This window comes from Oreochromis niloticus, linkage group LG4 (genome assembly GCF_001858045.2).
Source record: "Oreochromis niloticus isolate F11D_XX linkage group LG4, O_niloticus_UMD_NMBU, whole genome shotgun sequence".
NCBI lineage: Eukaryota > Metazoa > Chordata > Actinopteri > Cichliformes > Cichlidae > Oreochromis > Oreochromis niloticus.
In genome coordinates this window covers 32,247,372-32,272,367 of record NC_031969.2, presented here as the reverse complement: position 1 = coordinate 32,272,367, position 24,996 = coordinate 32,247,372, and the positions used below count along the sequence as shown (strand labels likewise).

The following is a 24,996-nucleotide window of genomic DNA, read 5'->3' as shown; positions in this document are numbered from 1 at the left end:
ATTATTATTATTATTATTATTATTATTATTATTATTATTAATAATAATAATAATTAATAATAATACTATTATATTAATAATAATATATAATTAATAATAATAATTATTATTATTAATAATTAATAATAATTATTATTAATTATTATTATTATCATTATTATTATTGTCATCTAGTTTTTGGCATCTATAGCCAATAAATCATCACATTTGACCACAGACAAAATAGATTAAAAACTCTATTCATGTTTTTAAATATATATGGTATCGTTGTTATTTTTAAGAGATTTACTTTTTTGTTTTAAAAATTCTAAATTACATAAATGTAGAAAATTGAAAAATATTCTCTGCATAATTATCGCTTCCCTTTGAATCAGCACCCATCAATATCCACATGTAGAAATGTTGGAATATTATCCTGAATGAAAAAAAGTTTGCTTTACTAAAGGTTAATTAAAAAAACAATTTTTTTTGATTGATGAGGGCTATGAGTACGGTTTGGAGAGACTTTTTACGGCAAACATTTCATTTGCAAGCAGTGCTGTATTGCCTGCAGACGACTGAACCACTGACCCAAAAATGTAATGAGGCCTAAAATAGCTTGTGAACACTCAGTACTTAGAAGACATGACATGGAATTCAGTGCAGCTCTTGTGCTTATACATTTTTTTATTTTTACTTGCACAATATTATAAATTAAATGCTGCTGTATTTTTCCAAATGTGTTTTCTGTGTCATGATGTTCTATAAGGTAATTATAAGATTTTGGATCCTCTTAGAGATATATTAGATTACTGCTTCTGTGCTTCCCATAAGAAAATTAAAATTAGAAAAAAAACCCCAACAACTCTGGATCATCAATTTAATTAACTTTATTTTTACTTCTATGATAAAAACTCAGATGAGCAGTCGTCTCAGGAGCTTTATAATGTAAGTACAGACTCTACAAAATCCATCCTCCCATCTTCTACCCCTCATCCAGGTTGGAGGGACACCAGTCCAAGCAGAGAAGATCCCCAGACCTCCCTCTGAGCCTTCTCCTCTTTGGGGAAGACACCAAGTTGTTGATCTTATTCTTTAGGTCACTAGCCACAGCTTGAGGCCATAGATCAACCCATGAAACAACAAATTTGCCCTTTCTTCACCACAACAGACCAGTTGCAGTGTGCAGCTATAACAGCTTCAACCCTTCTGGCAAGGCTTCCCACAGTGTTTAGGAGTGTATCTGAGAATTTGTGACCATTTTTCCAGAAGCACATTTGTGAAGTCAGACACTGATGTTGGAGAAGAAGGCCTGGCTTACAGTCTCTGCTCCAATTCATCCCAATGGTCTTCCATTGGGTTGAGGTCAGGAGTCTGTGCAGGCCAGTCAAGTTCTTCCACACCAAACTCACTCATTCATGTCTTTATGGATCTTGCTTTGTGCACTGGTGCGCAGTAATGTTGGAACAGAAAGCGGCCATCTCCAAACTGTTCCCACAAAGTTGGGAGCATGAAATTGTCCAAAATGTCTTGGTATGTTGAAGCATTAAGAGTTCCTTTCACTGGAACTAAGGAGCCGAGCTCAGCTCCTGAAAACAACCCCACCATAATCCCCCCTCCGCCAAACTTTACACTTTGTACAATGCAGTCACACATGTACTGTTGTCCTGGCAACCACCAAGCTCAGACTCGTCCATCAGATTGCTAGATGGAGAAGTGTGATTCACACTCCACTGTTCGAGAGTCTAGTGGCGGGGTGCTTTGCACCACTGCATCTGACACTTTGCGCTTGGTGATGTAAGGCTTGGATGCAGCTGCTCATAAATGGAAACCCATTCCATGAAGCACTATACACACTGTTTATGGAGCTAATCTGAAGGCCACATCAAGTTTGGAGGTCTGTAGCAACTGACTACAGAAAGTAGGTGACCTACTTACAATTTCATGATTGGAGTTCCTGCACAGGTGGCATCCTACTACGGTTCACGAGCTCCTGAGACTGACCCATTATTTCACAAATGTTTGTAGAAACAGTCTGCATGCGTAGGTGCTTCATCTCATACACCTGTGGTCATGGAAGTGATTGGAACACCTGAATTCAATCATTTGGATGCGTGAGTGAATACCTTTGGCAGTATAGGGAGCGTTTGTTGACCACGCCATCCACAAAAAAGCAAAGATGCGATCTCCAACATCATCTCCTTGACTTTGCCTACAAATGTTTTTCCATAAAAGTTCCAGTCGCACTGGCCTAATTTGACTTATCGCTGGAAATGTGAACTGTGCTTCCACTGTGGTTGTACAAGGACGGAAGAACACGTGACAACAGGGCTAATACCCCATACTACCAAAGCAGGAAAAATCCTTTACAATATTAGAAAAAGAATCCCAACCATGAGATGATCCCCTATCTCAAAACAATTGGCAATGGCAGGGAGGAAGAGCTCCCTTTCAACAGGAAAAGAACTCTTACAGAGCCAGGCTGAAGGAGCAGGGAGGTGAGAGGACAAAAGAAAAGAGGAAGAGAGACAAAAAACGTCAATCAGAAAACACAAATTATGAATAAAACACAACAAAGTCTGGACTTAAATTCTGATCAGTATTCAAACATATTCCCTTTTAATAGCAGACGCGGCAGAGGTTCGGCTGGGTAGAACACACAGTAGTGTATACAGTACACTGACAATGAAGCCCAGAGTGTGAGCAGGTACAGCAGTGAGCGAGCCACCAATAATCGGTTAAATCATCACACACACACACACACACACACACACACACACACACACACACACACACACAGACAGACTAGAACACATTAGTAAAAATGTAAACAAACAGATTAAACACACAATCTCCCTTTTCCACATTAAATACACACTTTAACCTCCATCCTACACCAATCATTTCCCTTTGGTGTGAAAAATAAATAAACCACATACAGGATGAATTCATTTCCCAGCGTCTGAAGCGTTTTTTGAGTTTATCCTCTAAGTCCAGGTGTGTTAGTGGAATCAGGGTAATTACAAACCACAGTTGCCACGAGCATTTTTTAAAATCTCCGATTATAATCTTTTACAGCAAATACCGTGAAGTGACTGTGCATGTTGGAACCAGTCTCAGAGATGGGGTAGATTCTAGTACAACCACATTCCCATCAAGCTTAGCAGACCCAGACATCATATTTTTGGCATTTCTGTCCCACTGAATCAATTTAAAAATTAAAAATGGCATAAAGTCAATGAAAGTCAAAACCCAGGCTGACGTTACTGTTCCTCTGTCCACATTTACTTTGGTTAGTGAAATAATGAAACAGAAACCAGTAACAGAGGCCGTTGCCTCCAAACTAAAAGTTGTGCTTTTAGTCTTCCTCGTCTGCAGCTAGTGACCAATCTCGACAGGGTTTCTTTGCAACTGATTTCAACTGACAACAGCCATCAACCTGAGGTAACCCAATGAATTCAGGAAATATACATTTTTCCCCAACGTCTGGAGGTTGCCAGGTGGTTGGTGGCCGGTTTGTGTGACTGAGACTGAAAAGAAAGTTGGGTTAAAAGGGGAGGGGCTAAAACATCTCATTTCAGACAGAAGATGAACTTCAGGGTTGGATCAGAGCGTATGTTGAGCTGTGAATCATGCAAAGCTATTCAATTAGAGTAACTTTGCATAAGCAGAATAAGTCCACTTTACTGTCACAACATTATTAGCGATGGGTAATCCCTTCACTGGTGACTATATAGCAAAAGACTTAGTTTCCTTCTCTTCCTGTGTGCCTTCCGCGGCTGATTTTGACCATAGACTCCCTGTAACAGTCAAATTATCTACAAAAAAGTATTCTGACATGAGACACTGAACAAACCACTGACACCATCTCCTAAACTGCATGGTGCACCTGAGGTCTCACACGTGTAATTCTGGCTCGGATCAGGCTGAGAAATCAGACAAATCAGGTATGAGAAGGACCCCCTAATTAGTCCGCAACATCATGTGTCTCATTCAGACATTGCCACCATTTATAAGTCATGAAGATGGAGCTAGAAGATGTAAAGATTAACAGGCAGTTTGGATGCATCTCAGATTATTTGTCTTAACAAATAACATGATTCATTTGGAAGCACAAAAGAAGAACCGATCGAGTTAATTATGGTGTGATTTTTCAACAACGGTGTTAAAAATGTAGCAGTGATCACAGTCATTCTGGGCTTCTTCCCTTTTCAGAAAATCAATCATAAAACCGACAATAACTTCATTTTAACTCCTTCATTACGCTCTGAGGAGGTGTTTGAGGTCATGACGCCATCTCAGGCGTTTTTCCTAAACAGCGAAGTCCTTCATGTTTAGGAAAACAGAGTGCAAATTCGCCTTGAGAAGCTGTTATGTTTCTTTTAGCAGGACAATTTAACATTTAAACAAAGCAGCAAACAGACAAACCAACTAAGCAGCCACTACCCAAAGTGCACCAGGTTTCAGAAAGCATGTCCTGGTGGAGCTTTGTTGGTCAGACTTAGAAGCCCATCAGTCCTCCCGACTTCATCTGGGACATCTTGACTGTCACCAAACATGTCATCCTTCAGGCAAAGAACCTCTAGTGGGTGCTTGTCCTTCAGGTGAGGACGGTTTTAGTGTTTTCTCAACAGTATGTAGGTCATGAGCAGAATGAGGCCTGCTGACAGGCCTGCAATCACAAACTGGTGGATGGAGAGGACATTCTCCAGTGTGTGGATCCTCTCCTCCATGGCACTGGTGTGGAAGTAGTCGTAGACGCCGGCTGCGATGCTCCACAGCGCCCACACAGCATCCACCACCAACGGCATGGCTAAGCAGGAGGACGGAGGCTCAGCTGTAGATCAGACTCTGTTAAAGACTGGAACATGGGAACGACACATAAATAATTCAGATACAAGATGAAATACTTTTAAAAAACAAAAACACCATATCAGTTTGTTCTGATCAGAATATCACACATATTAGTACACGAAGCCCTGGTTTTATATCATTGATGGTATAAAAGATGGATGTAGCACTGCTGAAACACAATGCACACTATGTTATCAATATGGACTCATGGAGAAATAAAATAATAAGATTATAATAAGATTTAACATTATAAAACATTTCTGCATTAAATAAATATTAGATAATAATGATAATAATAATAATAATAATGATAATAATACAGATTCATGTTTCAGACAGTTTTAACTTGATGATTTAAATGTAAGTGGGTCAATGCAAAGCACTGAAGCACACGACTTCTTCGATGCTGAATTTTGATGCATGACTCATTCTGAAGCTTTGAGAACCTCTACGAAATTATATCAAAACATGCAGCTTGACTGGGAATAACAGGCCATGATTCCCAGTAGTGACTGGTCTCATGTTTTTTATGCAATTCATAAAAAAAGGGTCAAAGAACGGCATTCAAATAAAAATGGTCTCAAAGGTCTCTATTGTAAAAACGTTGATTAACGTTTAAACAGGTCACAAAACTTTGGACTTCTGATGACTGAACCTGCGTTCTGAGATCTTCTGAAGGCACCGTTTTATGACAAAGCTTCCTCCTGTAGTTACACTGTGTCCAAATCATCCTTTATTCTGATTTTGAAAAACTACATTTCAATCGCTTTATTGCAACACTTTTCCCTCTACATGCAAAAATTATACGTCATATCGTATATCTGAGGCATTTTTGTGCTCTTTCACCTGATGCGATGGAATATATGGTTTTGACACAAATCGCGCCCCCTGGAGTGAATCCATTATGAAACCAGTTTCAGCTGAACATCAGAACAGGCTGTCAACGAACTCTTCTGTCATGGGATCACACCACCAGGGGCGGAGCTAAGTTTCTTAGGGTGGCATGGAAATCAAATGGGGTGGGTTTTTTATTGGTTTTGTTTTGTTTTGGTTTGGGGTTTTTTGTACACACTAACAGGTGTTATATTCAGTAATATGCATTATATAAGATAATAATCATCAAATGCAGTATGTTACATATAACTATAGTCTATAACTTAATTATTTTCTTTAGCCCAGATGATTAAACATTTTGATTAGAATGTAATGTAAAGATTTATGCTATGATTAAGTATGTAGCCCAACAAATATAAAATGAAATATAATGAAATTTAAACCTAACTTTTCATTATTTATTGGGTTAAGCCTCTGGGCTCCAGGGTATAACGTTGGTTTGTTTGCCTTGTTTGGTATCATTATTTTCAGCACAATCTCACATGAAATGTCTGAATTTACAGTTATTTTTTTCATTAACACAACTGATCTGAAATCACACAAAAACATAAAAATAGAGCAGGAAAAAGTTATAGTTTTTACTGTAACAACCACAAACATGTTTCTTGAATGATTTCCATAACTTGAAATGCAAATATAAATTGTAAATTTTAAAAACTTAGGCAGAGACGAGAGGACAACACCGCCGGCCTAAACCCTGCAGGCCTGACAGCAGGTGTATCATCACTCATCAGATCTGACGTGCCTGTGATATATGCCATTATTTTTGTGCCACTATTCTGAGCGCACGTAAAAAAAATTTGCCAGTACAAGTGTTGCATTTTTAGGAGAAATTAATTTGGAGCGAAGAAAAGCTAAATTTGAGTGAACAAAATTCATTGCTGACAGCAAGTCAACAAGATGACAGCCAGTAAAATCTGTATTAAAGCGAGTAAGCCAGTTTAAACAAGTAGGTTTTGAATTGTGACTTAAATAAGGGAAGGGAATCTATATTTCTTAAGGTTGAAGGAAGTGAGTTTCAGAGCCGAGGAGCAGAGTGACTGAAAGCTCTGTGCCCCATAGTGATAAGGCAAGCAGAAGGAACAACAAGATGATTGGCAGATGAAGATCTGAGAGAGCAGGAAACTGTGGTGATATGAAGCAGATCACAGAGATAAGGAGGGGCAAGGTTATGGATGCACTTAAACATGAGAACTAAGATTTTAAAGTTTATCCTGGTTTCTATGGGCAACCAGTGAAGCTGTTAAAGAATTGGGGTGATATGGTCTCTTAAGGGAGTACGAGTTATGACCCGAGCTGCAGAATTCTGAAGAAGTTGAAGTTTATGGAGGGACTTATTGAGGAGACCAAATAAGAGGGAGTTTTAATAATCAATCCGGCAAGTAATAAGACTGGACAAGGATGACAGCAGCATGGGGAGTAAGGAAGGGACGAAGTCGGCTAATGTTACGTAAGTGAAAGTATGCAGACCGGGTTATGTATTTAATGTGAGACTGAAATGAGAGAGTACTGTCAAGTATGACACCCAAACTCTTTACCTGGGGGGAAGGAAGGATGGGGAATTTTCAATATTAATGGAGAAACTGTGAGATTTGGTTATGGTAGAGGCTGTGCCAACGAGTAAAACTTCTGTTTTATTACTGTTAAGTTTGAGAACTTGGAGGAGAACCAAGATCTGATCTCCATAAGACAGTTCGAGAGGGAGGGAGGTGGAAGGGATGAATTAGGTTTGGAGGAAATGTAGAGCTGGGTGTCATCAGCAATGAAACAACAATGAAATAACAATGAAAATTGATATTATATTTTCGGAATATTTGTCCAAGAGGGAGCATGTAGATAATCAATAAAAGAGGCCCTAATACTGAACCCTGGGGCACACCAGCAGAAACAGGATAGAGACTTGAAGAGTGTGATTTAAATTGGATAAACTGAGTGCGGTCTGAGAGATATGAGGTGAACCAGGCAAGGGGGGTATGACTAATGCCAGTGGATGCTAATCTGCTCAGGAGGACATTATGAGAAATTGTGTCAAATGCCGCACTAAGGATTCAAGGATTCAAGGCTCTTTATTGTCATTCGCATCACATGTTAACATGAGGTGGAACGAAATTATGTACACACGGTCCCGGAGCGAAAAGAAACAAAATAATACAGATAATAAAGATACAGAATTTTTTTTTTTTAAAAGTAATTAATAATAGTTGGGGTTTTTTTTTGTTTTTTTTAAAAAAACAATCAGAATAACAAGCAATAAAATAAATACGATAAATAATGCAATAAGTAAAGTGCGACAACCTGAGTACCAGTATGGAGTATGGGTATAGAGTGCAGGTATAAATACGGGTATAAATAAATACTTTTAGCAGCAAAGGGCATGATGCCAGCATTGATAAAGTGACAGTGTCAGTGGTGATTAAGGTGCTACAATAGCAGTTCCTGTCCATTTATGTATTGAGGAGTCTCACAGCTTCTGGAATGAAGCTGTTTCTCAGTCTGGTTGTTTTGCATTTAATGCTCCTCAGCCTCCTGAGGGGAGCGGGATAAAGAGCTGGGTGAGTGGAGTCCTTCATGATACAGGTGGCCCTCTTCCTGCATCTGGAGGTGTATGTGTGTGTGACAGTTGCCTCCGACCACTCTCTGAGCAGCCTTCACCACCCTCTGTAGAGCTTTCCTCTCTGCCACAGTGCAGTTTCTGTGCCACACATTGATGCCAGAGCACAGAACACTCTCCACCGCACATCTTAGGGCTGCTCGATTATGGCAAAAATGATAATCATGATTATTTTCACTGAAATTGAGATCTCGATTATTTGACAATATTAATTTAACAATAACAATGTATTGAATAATGGCTTTAAAGATTGTCAAAAAATAATATAAAATAGTGTGCAAATACTGATAACAGTGCAAATGTTTGCAATATAAAAAATAAATGAAAAATGTAAACATCTATGCTTAGTGAACTTCAAAATACTGCATAATATTTATGCATACAAATAACCAAACATCAAGGCAAGCTGTGTAGCCACACAATACACAATTGCATCAAACGTATGTCACTTTGTGAGCGGTCTTCAAATGATTGAATAAATTTGTAGTGTTGCTCTGTGGTGCAGCTACGACACCGTAGCTGAGTTTACACACTATGTCTACTTGATCCACGTCTGACTGCGCGAACCCGTAATGTTTCCACACCACTGAAGTCGTTTTATCTCTCCTTTCAACCAACGGCATTCTTTCTTCAGCAGCCATTATCCTCTCCTCTCCAAATAACTTCTGCTTAGCTTCCCTGGGGTCCTCTTAATTGTTGTGACGCGTGTTCGAAACGCAGAGAGGTGCGCTCGATTTGCCACACGGAGCAGCGCGAGAGTAAAGCACGAGGGAGGTGCTAATAATTGGCTCAGTCATTTTTGATGATCGTTGAAAGCCCAGATCGTAATTTACATTAAAATTTGATTAATTGAGCAGCCCTAGCACATCTGTAAAAGGAGATGAGGACTGAGCTCTCAACCTCCTCAGGAAGTACAGTCTCTGGTGAGCCTTCCTGATCAGGCTGCAAGTGTTGTTTTTCCAGGTGAGGTTGCTATCTAGACACATACCCAGGTACTTGTAGCTGGGTACAACTTCGACTGCAGGTCCTCCGACGTGCAGGGGTGTGTGTGTGTGTGTGTGTCTTCCCCTCCTGAAGTCCACAATCATCTCCTTCGTCTTTTTCTCATTTAAGCAGAGATTGTTTTTCCTGCAGCAGTCCTCTAAGTGTTCCACCTCCTTCCTGTAGCCGGTCTCGTCATTATTTCAAGATCCAGAAGGATGAGAATGGTTAAAAGACCAGAATCAGCTGCCATCAGAAGGTCATTAGTAATCCTTAACAAAGCAGTTTCTGTACTATAACTGGGGCGAAAACCAGACTAAAATTGTTCATAGAGATTATAGTCATTGAGGTGTGAGTGAAGCTGGGAGGCAACAACTTTCTCAAGGATTTTCGAAATAAAGGGGAGGTTTGATATAGGGCAGATTTTATCAAAATTATTAGGATCTGCACCAGGCTTTTTGAGAATTAGAGTGACAGAAGCAGTTTTCAGGGATGGAGGAATAATTCCAGTGTTAAGGGAAGAGTGGATAATACTAGTTATGAGAGAAGCCAATGAGGGAAGACAACCTTTAACTAACACAGTGGGAAGAGGGTCGAGCTGACAGGTGGATGATTTTGATTTTTGAATAAGATTTGATACATCAGCTATGGAGGGAAGAGTAAAACTTGAAAATGACTGGGAGGAACACAGTAAGGAAAACAGAAAGTCTACTTCACAGTTAGAAGTTCCTACAGTGTTAAGTTGTTGGTGGATATCAGTGATTTTATGAGTGAAAAAAGATATAAGAGAGTTCCAAAAGTCAGCAGAGTCCATATGAGAGGGGAATGAGTCCAGAGGTCTTGTAATTTTACTAAACAATGAAAAGAGAGACCTGGAGTTACTTTCACTAGAACTGATTAAACCAGAATAGTATGCAGATTTGGCTGAAGCAATGCAGTCCTTATACAAAAAGATATGATTGTTTAGCTTTTCTTCACTCAAAATAAAATTCTCCTCAAATTGCAACACTTGTACTTTTTAAAATTTTTTTTACGTGCGCTCAGAATAGTGGCACAAAAATGACGCCATAGTGATGTTGATTCAAAATGTGCTCTGGCACAATCATCGTTTGTTACTGACAACAAGAAATAAAGCTGGTCCAAGCTATGGGCACAACCATTTTTTTAATATTGGAGGGGGAATAACACTATCTAATATATTCTGTTTTAGAAATTATATTCAATGTTAACTGTAGCCATGCTCAAAGTGTTAATGCTATCTTATTTTAATAAGCAACATCTTCATATGCAAAACTTGAGGCAAGAGATTATTTTAGGGTGGCACACACCACCCCATGCCACCCCTTAGATCTGCCCCTACACACCAACCATGACAACCATTAACATGCTGACATTCTGACCTATGAGCCACTATTGTTACATGATTACCTAAGTACCACACCCGCCTTTGACTGACTTCGACAGGTGTGTTCAACTACACACCTGCAAAATAAAGGCTACTGCCAATCGCACAGTTGTGTTGACCAAATCTGTCAACAGTCAAACCGACATTTAGCAATTCATGCCAAAGGTCTGAAAACCTCCTGCAGCCCCATAATTTGCCATAAGACAGAGAGACAGACTCTCCAGGTGAAAACAAAACCATGTCCTCTATCATTACTGCTTACAATACCTCTGCAGTAAAGGCTTTTATTCATGACACAGCACCCAAAGAAGTCCCAGGCTGTTGATGAAAAAAAACTTACCTTAGAAAGTTTTTTTTTTAAAAACTGAGTGAAATGACCAACAGGAATTTGGCTAGAGCCACAATAATTCCCTAAATACTAAGAAAAGAGGCTCTGATGTTTTACACACGGTCTAGAAGCAGGTTTACATGATTATTTAAAACATTCAGTGAGTCAGTGCTCCTGGAGCTCAGGTCAGATATTACATCACAGACAGAGTAGGAGATGGTTGTAGCTTCCAGGTCTGAAAAGTGAAGCCAGTGGAAGTGCATTAAACCTGTTAAACCTTCTTTTTAAACGACACCAGGGGGCGACACCTTTGGTTGCACAAAGAGTCCCAGTCCTTTGTAAGGCTACGTCCACACGTACACGGTTATTTTTGAAAACGGAGATTTTCCGTTTTCGTTTTAAAAAATAATCCCGTCCACACGTAAACGCAGAAATGAAGGAAAACGCTGCTAGGAACATGCCAAAGCAACAGGTGGCGATATATTCCTAACCGTGTAGAAATGTTGGCCAATCAGAAGTCTAGAAGCCTCGGTAGGAAATAGTAAACAAAGATGGGGCATAGAAGCAGAAGCGAGTGGTATGTGTGGAGGGACAGTAACTGTGTGTGTATATGTAAGCATTTAAACACTGTAGAGAGTACAATTAACAGTAACAATATTGTAGAAATTCATTTCACCGAAACAAAACGTGGCGCACAGTGTGACGTCAAAAGAGGCGCACACCTTTGACGCTGCGTTTTCTCCGTTTTTCTTGTCCACACGTAAATGCAAAAACGGAGTTTTCGAAAATATCCACCCTGGCAGGCGTTTTTAAAAATCTCCGTTTTCAGTGACCGAAAACGCCGTTTACGTGTGGACGATAGGTGCAAACGCATAGAAAAATCTGCGTTTTCAAAAATACCCGGGTACGTGTGGACGTAGCCTAAGTCTATGGGAAAACTCTGTAAACACTTTCTAGGCTCGGTCACAGGTCTCACCTCACACTGAATAAAAGAGTAAGTCAATTTAGTGAATTTTGCTGATTTGAAGCGTCAGTGCTCATTGGATAGTGCCTTAAACACAGATTTGGGGTCTGGTGATCTAACAAATATAAATTTCCCTCTGTCCATTTTATTTAGATAACTAACTCTAATACAAAGTAAATTTTCTGGTTTTAATATTCTTTTCAAAACATTAATCATGTAATCCAATGACTTTTCCAGGTTGTTCCATGCCCTCCCCCCCCCCGAACCCATAAATCGTTGATGTATAATGCAAAACATAAATAATGCTACAAAGAGGTGATAATGGCCCTGTCAGTAAAATCTCACAACGAGCGCACATGCAGCAGACTGAAAATAATGCACCTTGCACACAAACATCTCCCCTGCTAGCTACCAAGCTATCGCTTTACCACCAAGCTAAAGCTAGCTTTGATTCTTTTAAAGAGGCGCCATTACTCACAGCATTACTCGAGGATCACACAGTCCTTCCTCCGTCCCATACATGTACAGGAGACTTTCACATCATCATGCTGACTCTACAGTTAGCGGTTAAAAAGGAAAGTGTGAAATCCCATCTGCCGTGAGCCACTTCATCTGCTTCCGGGTGCGTTTTCCGGGAAGACACCCTTCCATCGCGTGTGTGAGGTCGTGAAGAAAGCCAAACTCCATTCAGAAACATAAAGAATTTTCTTACTTCGCACAGACCCAAAAATGTAGCCTATAAATCATAACCTGAGACATGTCTTTATCAGGAATGCTTTCGACTGGGACATTCGGCTTCATACATGATGTTGTCAGGATATTTTATCTCAGTTTTAAAGAATTTCCGTCCTTGGCCTTTTTAATATGACGTGCATTTGTGTGTTGATGACAAAGCCAAAATTAAACAGATTTTGGACGGAGTTCGGAATCGTGATTCTTCTCCGTCGGCGAAACAGTCAAATGAAATCTCAGCATTTACGTCACACATCGTTCACGCCGTACCTTCAAATTGACAGACACTGCGAATTTTATATTACCAGGCGCGGTGGCCAAGTGGTAAGGCGTCGGTCTCGTAAACCGAAGATCGCGGGTTCGAACCCCGTCCGTGCCTGTTAAACTGGGAATTATAGACTGCGTTTTTTGGGGGTGGAAACAAAATACTATTCTTGAAGTTGTCGAACAGTATTACAAAAGAAAATCAGACCAAAAAAAAAAAAAAAAAAAAACCCCCACGAAAATGAAATTATAAAGAAATAAACTATAAACACAGCTCGAAAGTGGACACAACTTTTCATGTTTTATAAAGCTTCAGAAGACCACAAGAGGGAGCAATATGAACAGTAGATTACAGAGGGTTTACATGTACTCTGCTCGGATTCAGCCAAAAAGTGACAATGACTCAAACTGTATGAAAACAATTCAACGCAAAGCAATACGATATTTTTTAACGTCTAACTTGATCGCGACCCAACAGAGGACACTCATCCATGGACCTTTGAGTAAAAGACTTTTACTTAAAAGACTACTTCCCGTTCTTCTTTTTTGCCTATCCTACTGTTAAAAAATTCCTGGAAATATGCATGTAAGCAATTATATATAATATATGAATTCACTATGAATACTGGCTTGGTAAGGATTGTATGTTCTTACTGGGTGGGATGTCCAACATACAGCCTGCAGGACTGGCAAAGACTCCCGCCCACAGGACAGGTTTGGAAAATGTGAAGGAGCGCATAACTTTTGTCTGTTTCTGTTTCATACTCTGTCATCCTTTTGTGAAACAAAGCATTTTGTGATCTTTTAATATATTTAATATATTAATATTTTATGATTACACATTACACAGTTTGGGCAATGAAACAACTGCACTTTTTTGTAATTTTACCCATTCATTATGTAGTTTCACTGTTCTGGCCACTTAAGTTCAAATTGGGCCCTGTTTGTCCCACAACGTAAAATGAAAATGAGTCCTCTGATTGATGTTAATTGGCCATCAGGGAAACATATCAATCAGTAAATCAATCAACAGAAACTTTAATTAAAACATAAGTAACAAGTGTCAATACATGTAAAAAATAAATAACTACAGAGTCATTTAAGGCCATGCTATTCACAAGGAAAAAAACAAAGCGTGAACGCTACTGTGGTCCAGCGTGTGTGAAAAGCATCATAAACACTGTGAGTCCTCACACGTCAGCTTCAATATTTATGACCACATTTTGAGCCCATACAGGAGTGTACAGCTCACGAATGGCGACCTCTACGTCCCCGTTAATTCTCAGCTCTGTGCTTTCCCAGTCAAAAACATTTCCTCTTGGTTCTCTCTGCCCTGCAAACATGCCTTGTATCACACTATCTGGGAGAACAACGTCCCAGATATTCACATCACAGATCTCACCAACAAAATTCTGATGTTTATCAAAATCTCCCAGATAAATATCTGGATCTTGTCCCAGGATAACCCTGCCTCCTGGGCTGACAGTGTGACCCTTCCTGTAGATTTTGGATAAGCTCCTCTTTCCATCCAAGAAGAGGGCAGCTAAACCTGAAGTGGAATCCCAGGTGACACACAGGTGGGTCTGCAGGGCTCTGAGCTCAGGGACTTTAAATAAAACAGGATTTCCAGCCATGTAAAAGGACAGCCTGCACACACAAACAATATGCATGTTAAAGCATTATAAGTCTGCACGCAGGCAGCTTAATGTAAAACCCTACGGTGGCCCTGAGAGGCAAAACAGACTGCAACTTAACAAAACACCAGCAATAAGAAAAATGCTGCAAAAGCACACAGAACACAATGGAAATAGGAAAAAACAGATTTCCAAAAGCACAGGGGAAGTGTTTCTGGACCAGTTGCAGGAACCAAAACATGCGAGGTAAGTGTGTTTTAAGCTCATGATTCATATAATACTGATGACGGATCTTTATTCTAACAGTTAGGCTAACACACTTACCTCTCATATTTTCTTTCCTCATAAAACCGACAGATCCTCCACTTCTTTTAAGTGTCTCCCAGCGCAATTCTTAGCATATTTTGGTTCCTGCAACTGGTCCGTCTGGTTATTATCTTCTCAGAAACACTTCCCCTGTGCTTTTGGAAATCTGTTTATTCCTATTTCTGTTTTTGTTTTTCCTATTTCCGTTGTGTTTTGTGTGCTTTTGCAGCACTTTTCTTATTGTTGGTGTTTTCTTAAGTTGCAGTCCGTTTGGCCTCTCAGGGCCACCGTAAAAACCACCTAACCCCCACAGAATCAGCCGACTGTGCTCCACAATGACTTCAGTATATTTAATAAACCACATATTTTGGGCTGTTTTTCCCTCATAGATTTGTAAGTACAGGAGAAATCCATCTGTAATTTTCATTTTGACACATTCTGTTGAAACCAATCCATTCTCTTACTCTGAACATTATCAGGGTCATGGAGGCCTGGAGTCTATGCCAGCATGCCTCCATTAACAGAATAAAGTTAGTGTACATGAAATATATGGGTGGGAACTTTTTTCAGATTTGGTTTTATTTATTTTTTTTGTAAAGCTCACAGTGTAGGTGATGCTGACTTTAAGATGTCCTACCTTCCATCCAGTTCACGCCACACGTTCAGCTCATCATAGTTTCCAGTCCGGTATGCAAAGAGGATGATCTCTCGCTGGCCGCTGAGCTCCGTGGCCACCCGCATGCACAGAGTGAACGCAGTCAGGTTCATCGGCTTCTGAGGGATCATCTCAACATAACTGGTGCATGACTCAGTGGGGAAAACCAAGGTCTTGATGGGAACACTCCCTGAGAGGCAGAAAAATTAATAAAAAACATTATTAAAACTTTGAAATGGTTAAAAAAAACAACTTTGTGGCAAAACTGTGTTTTTATGTATAAAAATAATTAGTATAGTATAACTAAGTTGACAGGCAGGGAAAAAACAGAGGTGTCACACAAATGTTACGAATTCTTAAAGTGAAGGTTACTGAAATCAGTGTTTAAACACTGTGTTTTCTCCCACTGAAAGCCTGAATACCAGATAAATGTATTTTATGTTAACACGGAAAACCAGAAAATAAATAATGAAATAACTCAAAATGTGCACAAGAGGACAACATGGAGAGATATACAGTTACCGGCCAATGCTGTGATGAGGAAAAGGATGACCGGAAGTCTCATTTTATCTCCACAAACCTGCAGGAAATCAGACTCCTTCAAGATATTTTCATGTGTTAATACAATCTTAAATTTTTACACAGCATTGATTATTAAAAAGTCATATGAAGTTACAAAATAAAAGGAAGCTGTATACATACTGAGCTGCTACAAAGATCCTCCTGCAGACAGACGACTGAGCGGTTTAAAAAACTCTGCCCATTTCAGATTCCTGCTATGCAAATAACATCTCTGCAGCTCTCTAAACTTCCTTACTGATTTCAAGCTTTGGTGTTTATTGGTCCTGGTAGAAGAAGCTGCTAAAATTACGCAAAGTTCTATGCCTTTACCTGTGGGCCTTTTATTTATTAGCCATTTATTTCAAAGGAAATATTTTTTTTAAAATTCTGATTTGAATTCTTTGTTCACAACACACTGATGGTTATTTGAATTTTACAAATGAGCATGAGCTTCTGATCATTGTCCAGCTGAAAGATTTCTATCAAAGAGAAAAGCAGACAATAGTTTCTGTAGAAGAGAAACTGCTGCTCATTTGAATTGTTTCTGTTGTATTTTTTTGCAATTCAAATGTTTCTTATTTGAATTCTTCCTGTAAATGAGACACTGATGCTCATTTGATGCAGCGTGATTAAAATTTGGTTCCATGAATTATATTACTATATACTAATAAACCCCTCGGTCTACATGCGGGAGATATGGAACAAACAAATATGCATACAATGCTACAATCATTATATGTACCATAGCACATATAATGATTATAGCAAAGGTGTGTCAAAATGTACCATACATTTTGACACACCTTTATAATTCCTTGGTCCCTGGATCGAGGGCTTCGAGTTTTTCTGATTTTTAGGTTTTCTCTAGTTTAGAATTTTTGATTATGTTTGAATGGTGGTTTTGTACTGTTGGTATTTAGTTTCTTATTTTCAAGTTTCTTTGGTTATATTTCATGGCTTTAGTTCTGGGTTTTTGTTCTAAAAATCTTTAGGTTCATTCTGTGTTTTGTGAGTTCTCGAAGTCCTTTTGGTTTCAACTTCGGATTTATGTAAAAACTCCACACTTTTTTGTTTATGGTGTTTTCCCTCATGGTTGTGTGTTTCCTTGTTCCACGTTTCTCTGAGTTTACTAGTTTTGGGATTGTTGCTCCTGATCATCAGTGTTTGTATTCTTGTGTTTCTAAATAAAAGCTGGGATGTCGTGCTTTGAGAAGACTATCCTGAGTTTCTCTGATCAATTCATGTTTATCAGAGAAACCCAAAGTCAAAACTCCCAAACACAAACTAAACTACGTACTGTATGCTGTGCAGTGAAGCAAGGAATGCTCAGACCTCTACACTGGAGAAACCAAAGAGTCACTTCATAAACACATGGCACCTGGCCATCTTTGAACAGAGGGCGGGGCTTACGACACCAACTGTCTGGCATCTATAATCCAGTTTTGAGATCCTGCCCAGACGCCTTAACGCCCACTCACATCCTGGGCCATTTGATCTCAGTACATCCCATGATAGGGGGAGTTTCACAATGGGTTCAACTCAAACTTTTTCTGATTGTGACCAACACTCATTTTCACACCTTAGCTCATGTGATTAGGTAGAGGATCAATATGAGGTCCATGACCCTCTTGGGGGACACTCCCATAGGGCTTAAAATCTGGAACTCTCCACCAATTACTCTTAGAACTGAAGAAGCTTCTCGGATGAAACATCTTCAAGAAACCTAAAAAAAGTCCAGACGCTTTTCTTTCCAAGCTCCTTAGAATTCTGAACTATGACAGTCTACTTGGTGCTTGATTGAATTGTCAAATGTAAAAATGTCTCAGTCAGAGTCAGAGACACTTTATTTATCCCCAAGGGGCAATTAAGATAAATAAAGTGTCTCTGACTCTGACTGAGACATTTTTACATTTGACAATTCAATCAAGCACCAAGTAGACTGTCATAGTACACAGTAAAAATGTATACCATTGTGGGATTTGTACAAGATGTTTGTATACACTGTATACAAGTCGGCACTCACAGTGCTCTAGGCAATGTTTCTGCATAGTTTAATCAAGATTGGTACACTTTTCTAGGAGGTGATGGGAAACATACAAACATGCATAGGCTATGGTCTTTATGATAGTGTAAAATGAAAAAGAAAGTACACACTCTTTCAGTTCCAGGAGGGTTTAGCTGTGCATTATGGCCAAACATCTCCACTTTCTATCCAAAGGACATTGTTCCAGAAGGCGTCTCATTTACTGTTATTAACATTGCAAAGGTACTCTGTAAAAATGTTTAAAAAACAAGAAAACCTGTTATATTCCAGCTGTTGTAGTGCCAGAAAAATACAGTAAAATTTACCATCACATAAAAAATACAGCAATTTCCCATAATTACAATAGTGAAAACTGATGTACTTTTACAAGGTGGTAAGTTAAAGTTTTTTTCATGTTAAATAGAAGGTATGTGTGAAAACAAAATTACATAATTATATATTCAAACACTGCTGCAATAAAATTAATCAGGTTTAAAATTGCTGAAAAGTACTATTATCATGTAATAACACAATATCCCACCCATAAAAAAGAAAATATCCAGAAATGTTATTGAATTATAATATTATTACATATAAATACATAATTTAATAACTATAAACACTGAAAGAGCTACACGTAATATTAACTTTACATTGTTTAATAATGTCATAATATTGCTAGAGCATTACTATAGTTCAACTTGATATACTTGTCTTAAAATGTTTCTGTAAGTCCATTTCATCACATCATATAAATTTTACTTCAAACTGCAAGAAAATATTTGAGCTCTGTCACTAAAATAAAAACTATATCGAGGGGTTCAGCTTTATAATGAAAAATGTCACGGTCCTGGGTCACCCAGTGTTTGTGTTTTTGGTTCAAGTTTTATTCTGTGAATTAAGGTTTTCTGTTTGTATTACATTTATAGTTCCTGGTTTTTAGGTTTCTGAGCCTCCTCTGTGTTCTTGGTAAAGCTCGAACTCTGTTCTCCATGTGATGTATGTTTAGACGTAGTTTTCTGTCTCTATGCCTTCCCGGTGTTCAGGCCTATGGTTCCTTTTTCATGTCCCATGGTTCATGTCTCTGTCTCAGTGTCAACTCTACATTTCTGTGTTATGCTTCCTGTTTTACTTTGACAGTCTGTCCCACGTCGTTGTGTGTAATTAGTCCCAGCTGTGTTTCCCTCCTGTTTCTCACTCCCTCGTTACGGCCTGTGTATTTAAGCCCTGTGTTTTCTGGACGGAGCGTTTTCAGTGGGAGAAACGTGACTTCGTCAGTCTCACCTGACTGCAGGTTTCCCCAACCTTATAAAAAGCTGGGGAATGACCAACGATCAAATCTTTAATCAGTGTTTGTTGATCAGTGGTCATGACAATTTGCATATTAATGAAAAAAATTACCTCACAACCCATTGTTGGCCAGTGCTGCTGGTTTCAGTCATTGTCAAATGTAATGTTTATACGATTACAATTACAGTACAATTACAACTTTTAATTAACTAAACAGTCTAAATACTTCTTTTCAGTTCTGTAGTACAAAACATTAGCTAAACTCTTCTGCCGTACCACCTTTATACCATCTGTGTGCCACTGAGTGCTTTGAGTTCTCCAGTACTATAGAAAAACACCATTTAAGAACCAGAACCAACTTATGAGCCTGAAGACCAAGAAGTCAGTGTTATCAGTGACACTGTGTTGTCTGGTTAATTTTTTAAGCCCTTGATGATAAAATATGCTGATGTCACAAGCTGCATATTATTTAAACTGTATGGAGTGTAAAGCTGAGGATCGAAATGCAGACACAGGAGGCAGCAGGGTTTAATAAGACAATCTTTAATAAGCTGATGGCACAAGTCTACAAAGGAAAACGTAAAAGGTTTTATGAAACCAAATCCACAAGTGCATGGAGAGAAAACATACAAGATATCATCACAGACGTTAAAACAGAAAGTGTGAGGGGAAGATGGCACAAATTTATACATACAAGGGTGATTAGGGTAACTAGACACAGGCGACAGGAGGGGTAGTAAAAATGAAGACAAATAACAAATGCAGCGGTTAGACACGTACCTACATGCAGCAACGTTAGACTGAGACTGGGGAAGGAAACTCATAAAACTCACTGCATGGAAATAACTGACAGAAAAGCTGTAAAAACTCTGATAATATAACAATGGGACTATGACAGTGTGATTAAAAGTAAGTACAAGTAAGTGATAAGAATAACCTAGAACAATATGCATCTGTGTTGAGTATTTAATATATAATTAAAAACAGGTGATGTCAGCACATATGTTTTAAAAACTTAAAGTAACATTAGTGATATTGATACACAGTTTGATTAATAACCATTATTTCATACAGCAGAATGGGGGTTTTTCTGTGGGTGAGCATTATAACTACAGCTCACGAATGGCGACCTCTACGTCCCCGTTAGTTCTCAGCTCTGTGCTTTCCCAGTCAAAAACATTTCCTCTTGCTACTCTCTTCCCTGCAAACATGCCTTGGATCGCGTTATCTGCCAGAACAACATCCCACATGTTCACATCAGAGATCTCACCAACAAAACTCTGCTGCTCATCAAAAGAACCCAGGAAAGAATCTGGATCTTGTCCCAGGATAACCCTGCCTCCTGGGCTGACAGTGTGACCCTTCCTGTAGATTTTGGATAAGCTCCTCTTTCCATCCAGGAAGAGGGCAGCTAAACCTGAAGTGGAATCCCAGGTGACACACAGGTGGGTAATCAGGGCTCCGAGCTCAGGGACTTTAAATAAAACACCACCTCCAGCCAGGTAAAAGGACAGTCTGCACACACACAACATCCATATGTCCTTTAGTCATAAACGTCTTAGCACACAGGCAGTTTCATGAAAAATCATAATTTTACTACATTTGAGTCAAAACAATTTTACACCAGGACCAATAATAATTGGTGACCAATAAGATCAGATTTGGGTGATGTTGTTTTTGTAAAGCTCACAGTGTAGATGATGCTGACTTTAAGATGTCCTACCTTCCATCCAGTTCACGCCACACATTCAGCTCATCGTAGCTTCCAGTCCGGTATGCAAAGAGGATGATCTCTCGCTGGCCGCTGAGCTCCGTGGCCACCCGCATGCACAGAGTGAACGCAGTCAGGTTCAGCGGCTTCTGAGGGATCATCTCAACATAACTGGTGCTCGTTGCAGTGGAGAATACCAGGGTCTTAATGGGAACACTCCCTGAGAGGCAAACAGAGTTTTCTTTTGTGTTGATGAAATTGTAAACTAATTAATTGTAATTAAATTGTATTAACTAATTCATATTTTTATTGTCTCCATAATGTTATGCACTTTGGTCAGAACTTGCTGTTCTTAGAGCACTTTATAAATAAAGTTGGTTTGGCCTGTAACCTTTGAAAGGTTCAAAACACTCGGCTGCCATAAACTACATGTCTTTAACATTCCCACGAGAGCTCAGAGGCACCTCTTTATGTCCACTGTTTATGTACAAAAATATGTTTGTTCTTGTTAGTTCTGTGTTTTAACTGACATCACACAAATTTAATGAGTCTTTAAAAATGAAAAGTATTGACATCTGAGCCACTGAGAGGATGAATGACAGATAAAAGGATTTAATCAAGACAAGAAAACCATAAAAAGAAAAATAGAAAATGAGATAAACAATAAAAAGTAAATAATGACATAATTAAAAACTTGCACAGAGATGGACAAAAGAACAGAGAAACAGTTACCAGCCAATGCCATGGAGACGGCGATGAGGAAAAGGCCAATCAGAGGTCTCATTTTGTCTCCACAAACCTGCAGAAAATGAGACTCAGATGTTACATGATTTTATTTTATACACAGAATATCAGTGGGAATTTTTTTTTAAGTTATGTAAAGTTACAAAGTAAAATGAAGCTGTATACGTACTGTGATGCTCCAAAGGTCCTACTGCAGACAGTCAGCTGGGCGGTTTTATAACCTGAGTACCAAAAATCCTCCCCATTTCAGAGTCCTGCGATGCAAATAACAGGCTGTCATTGATGGATGGTTTTCATTGGTTTTGGTAGAAGAAGAAGATGCTAAAATTACACAAAGCCTTAACAAATACAAACACTTCTGTGGATTATTTATTGTGATTTTTTTAAAAGATTTTTAGCATCACATCATGAGTTCACTGATGACTTTGCTTTTCTTTCTTGTACATATTACATTTTGATTTGATCAGTGTTTCTCTTGGATTATGAATGATTTTACATAACATCTTAGATTAATGTGGTAACTGTTATTTGCATCATACCTTTACATATGGGTGTTTCATTTCTTAAGCATTTATTTCAAATGACAGAAAGGCATTTTGTGTAAATTAAGATGATTTATAACCTTAAGACCTGAGAGACTTATTTTTATCAGCGCACCTCAAAAATGTTTGAAAGCCATCTGTTGTAGTGAAACAATGTTTGTTTTCTATGTTTTCTGAAGAAAAGACACCGCTGCTGTTTGGATTGTTTCTGTTGTGTTTTTTTTTCCAATTCAAATGTTTCTCATGTAAATCGTTTCTGTAAATAGTTTCTCATTTGACTTTTTCAAATGAGCAGCGCCGTCTCTTTGACAGAAACAATGGTCTGGTTGAAAGGTGTCTATTTTAGAGAAGTAACCAGACCATTGTTTCTGTGAAAGAGACGCTGCTGCTGATTTGAATTTTGCCAGATATATTTTTAGATTATTTCACCGAAATGATTGGCGTTTAGTTCCATTGTATTATATTATAATATATATAGGGTCTTGGGTTTTTTACAGTTATTTCATTTTATCTCAAATCAGCATTTTTGAGAACATTTTCGGATCAATTTTCCTAAAAAAATGACTGTCCAAAATTTGGACACATATATTGATGATACTGTGAAAGTATACCTTAAATATACCAAATACTTTAAACAGTACTGGCTAATATGAAAAGAAAAATTGTGCCATAAATCTTCATATTTGAGCACACTAATAAAAAAAACTTCACATCGCAAAACACAACTAATGACGTTGCTTCAGGTCATCGGTCATCTTAAATCAGACAGGATGCCATTACACCCATAGGTAAAGGCATTTGCAAATATTTGCAAATAACAGTTACAACATTAATCTAACTAAGATGATGGATTTATAATCCAAGACAAACATCGATTAAATCAGAATTAATATGTGCAAGAAAGATAAGTGTGAAATTTCAAAATAAATAATTTCACAATACAACACAAATAAAACATGTAACAGATTTTAACCAATTCTTCATCACAAAAATGAAGAAAATGCCATTTTCATTCAACGTTATGCTGTTTTGAACAAATATGTCAAGTTGTGGCACAAAACCAAAAGTATTAGTAAAAACTATACACTGACCTGGAAGAGTCTGATAAATCTGGTTAACTTGAAACCGTAGTAAGAGGAATTACAATGCAAGAATGTAGGTTTTTATGCAGCTCTGTTTTGTCTATAGGTTTCTTGTTTGCTTACTTCATGTGATATCTTTTTCTATCTTGTATGTTGTGCTCTTCATACAAAAAAGAACCTAGAAGGATTCTGTCACTGATTTTTTAACCACTTTTTGCTGTGCGTGGGTGCCACCAGCAGCAGTTCAGTTCTCAGGCATTCCTTGAAGGAGTACGTCATTGAAGAAGAGTTTTCCGGTGCGAGCTGTTCCAACAGTTGCCTGGTTTTAGTTAACGAGTAGTGTTTGTGTTATTGGGCTAACAGGAAGTAGAGAGCCTTTCCACAAGCTATATGTTAGCTAGTGTTAGGCTAGCACTAGCTTGTTAGCTGAATTGCCTGGCAGAGCTCAACTAACATCACAACGAGGTGATTCTCATTGTGACTAACTTTAAGCCTGGTGTAGCTCAGTCTCCACCCTTTCCAGTAACCATGGCTACAGCTCCCGCCACATGCAAACAGTCAGAACCGAAGAGCAAAGAGGCTCCATCCTCTGCTGTATCTGCGTGGATTAAATAAACACAGGAAAACTAGACATTCCCAACACTGAGTGAATAAAGTGCTTAATTCATCGAATGTTGTTAAAATAAACCTGTCAGATGCATTCTTTTGCATCATCATTTATTCTTCAAACAGAAAATATCTCAGGTTTACTTATCCAAATAAACGGAGCAGGTAATCAGAGACTCCATTGTTGTCCATAAATCAATTCATAAAGCTTGACTTCAGAATGAACCTGGGGAAAGGTCTTGAGCTTTGATGGGTTCTGTCTTGTTCGTAAACATCCTCAGCAATTTCCTCTCACCTGAGGGTGACAGTTTCTTCCAGCCCTTGGCAAAGTGTTGACACTTCTGAACAGTGTTGGGACTAACGCGTTATTAAGTAACGCGTTACAGTAACTACGTTATTATTGTGGTAACGAGCACGGTAACTAGTTATTATGCCAAAACCAGGAACGCGTTACTCGTTACTGGGATTTAGATAGGCTCGTTACTCGTTACTTCGTGTGGTGGATATCGCGGAGCTTCCACAGATTCAATAACATTAGCAAGTGGTGGAAGCCAGCAGGTGGATGAAGGAAAAGGGAGGCAAGAGGAGAGACCCGAAGCGGCCGCCGGTCCGCGTGTCAGGTGAACTGAACTTCAGGTAAGAAGTTATGACCTGCAGTCTATCTGAGTCAGATATAAACCAAGTTTAGGTGGAGTTTATTTTCGGTATGCTGACATTTTCGTACTGCGTGCTAGCTAGCATGACGGAGTTTCTATACAGCTGGGTGGGTGCTATGTTACTGATGTTGAACTTTATTTTGTTCATACGGTTAATTATTAGAGTTGCCAACC

The 24,996-nt window shown here is 38.7% G+C and overlaps 2 protein-coding genes, 1 long non-coding RNA gene and 1 other non-coding gene across 7 annotated transcripts; 1 reads left to right on the top strand and 3 right to left on the bottom strand.

The window, feature by feature from the left end:
• Nucleotides 1-1,961: 1,961 nt before the first annotated feature.
• Nucleotides 1,962-12,667, bottom strand: LOC106098019 (uncharacterized). Its single transcript, XR_001224116.3, has 2 exons — nucleotides 12,495-12,667; nucleotides 1,962-4,840 (listed from the first exon to the last, which is right to left on the bottom strand). It is a non-coding gene; the product is annotated as an uncharacterized LOC106098019 (long non-coding RNA).
• A 388-nt stretch (nucleotides 12,668-13,055) lies between these two features.
• On the top strand, nucleotides 13,056-13,127 carry trnat-cgu (transfer RNA threonine (anticodon CGU)). Its single transcript has one exon. It is a non-coding gene; the product is annotated as a tRNA-Thr (tRNA).
• A 1,048-nt stretch (nucleotides 13,128-14,175) lies between these two features.
• LOC100702166 (pentraxin fusion protein-like) lies at nucleotides 14,176-16,337 on the bottom strand. 2 transcript variants are annotated; one of them, XM_019357608.2, is made up of 4 exons: nucleotides 16,310-16,337; nucleotides 16,130-16,205; nucleotides 15,590-15,797; nucleotides 14,176-14,659 (listed from the first exon to the last, which is right to left on the bottom strand). In XM_019357608.2, the coding sequence occupies exons 2-4, from the start codon at nucleotides 16,170-16,172 to the stop codon at nucleotides 14,203-14,205; spliced, it is 708 nt and encodes a 235-aa protein (XP_019213153.1). In that variant the 5' UTR covers nucleotides 16,173-16,205; nucleotides 16,310-16,337; the 3' UTR covers nucleotides 14,176-14,202. The 2 variants fall into 2 exon arrangements, with proteins under 2 accessions (XP_019213153.1, XP_003442532.1); XM_003442484.5 differs by having other exon boundaries at nucleotides 14,179-14,659; nucleotides 16,130-16,187.
• A 3,671-nt stretch (nucleotides 16,338-20,008) lies between these two features.
• On the bottom strand, nucleotides 20,009-24,525 carry LOC100702436 (pentraxin fusion protein). 3 transcript variants are annotated; one of them, XM_019357609.2, is made up of 6 exons: nucleotides 24,393-24,522; nucleotides 23,570-24,158; nucleotides 22,106-22,190; nucleotides 21,925-21,991; nucleotides 21,205-21,412; nucleotides 20,009-20,996 (listed from the first exon to the last, which is right to left on the bottom strand). In XM_019357609.2, exons 4-6 carry the CDS (start codon nucleotides 21,974-21,976, stop codon nucleotides 20,591-20,593), a joined length of 666 nt encoding a protein of 221 aa, XP_019213154.1. In that variant the 5' UTR covers nucleotides 21,977-21,991; nucleotides 22,106-22,190; nucleotides 23,570-24,158; nucleotides 24,393-24,522; the 3' UTR covers nucleotides 20,009-20,590. The 3 variants fall into 3 exon arrangements, with proteins under 3 accessions (XP_019213154.1, XP_013125272.1, XP_013125273.1); XM_013269818.3 differs by having other exon boundaries at nucleotides 23,684-24,525; XM_013269819.3 differs by having other exon boundaries at nucleotides 24,047-24,525.
• Nucleotides 24,526-24,996: the final 471 nt, after the last annotated feature.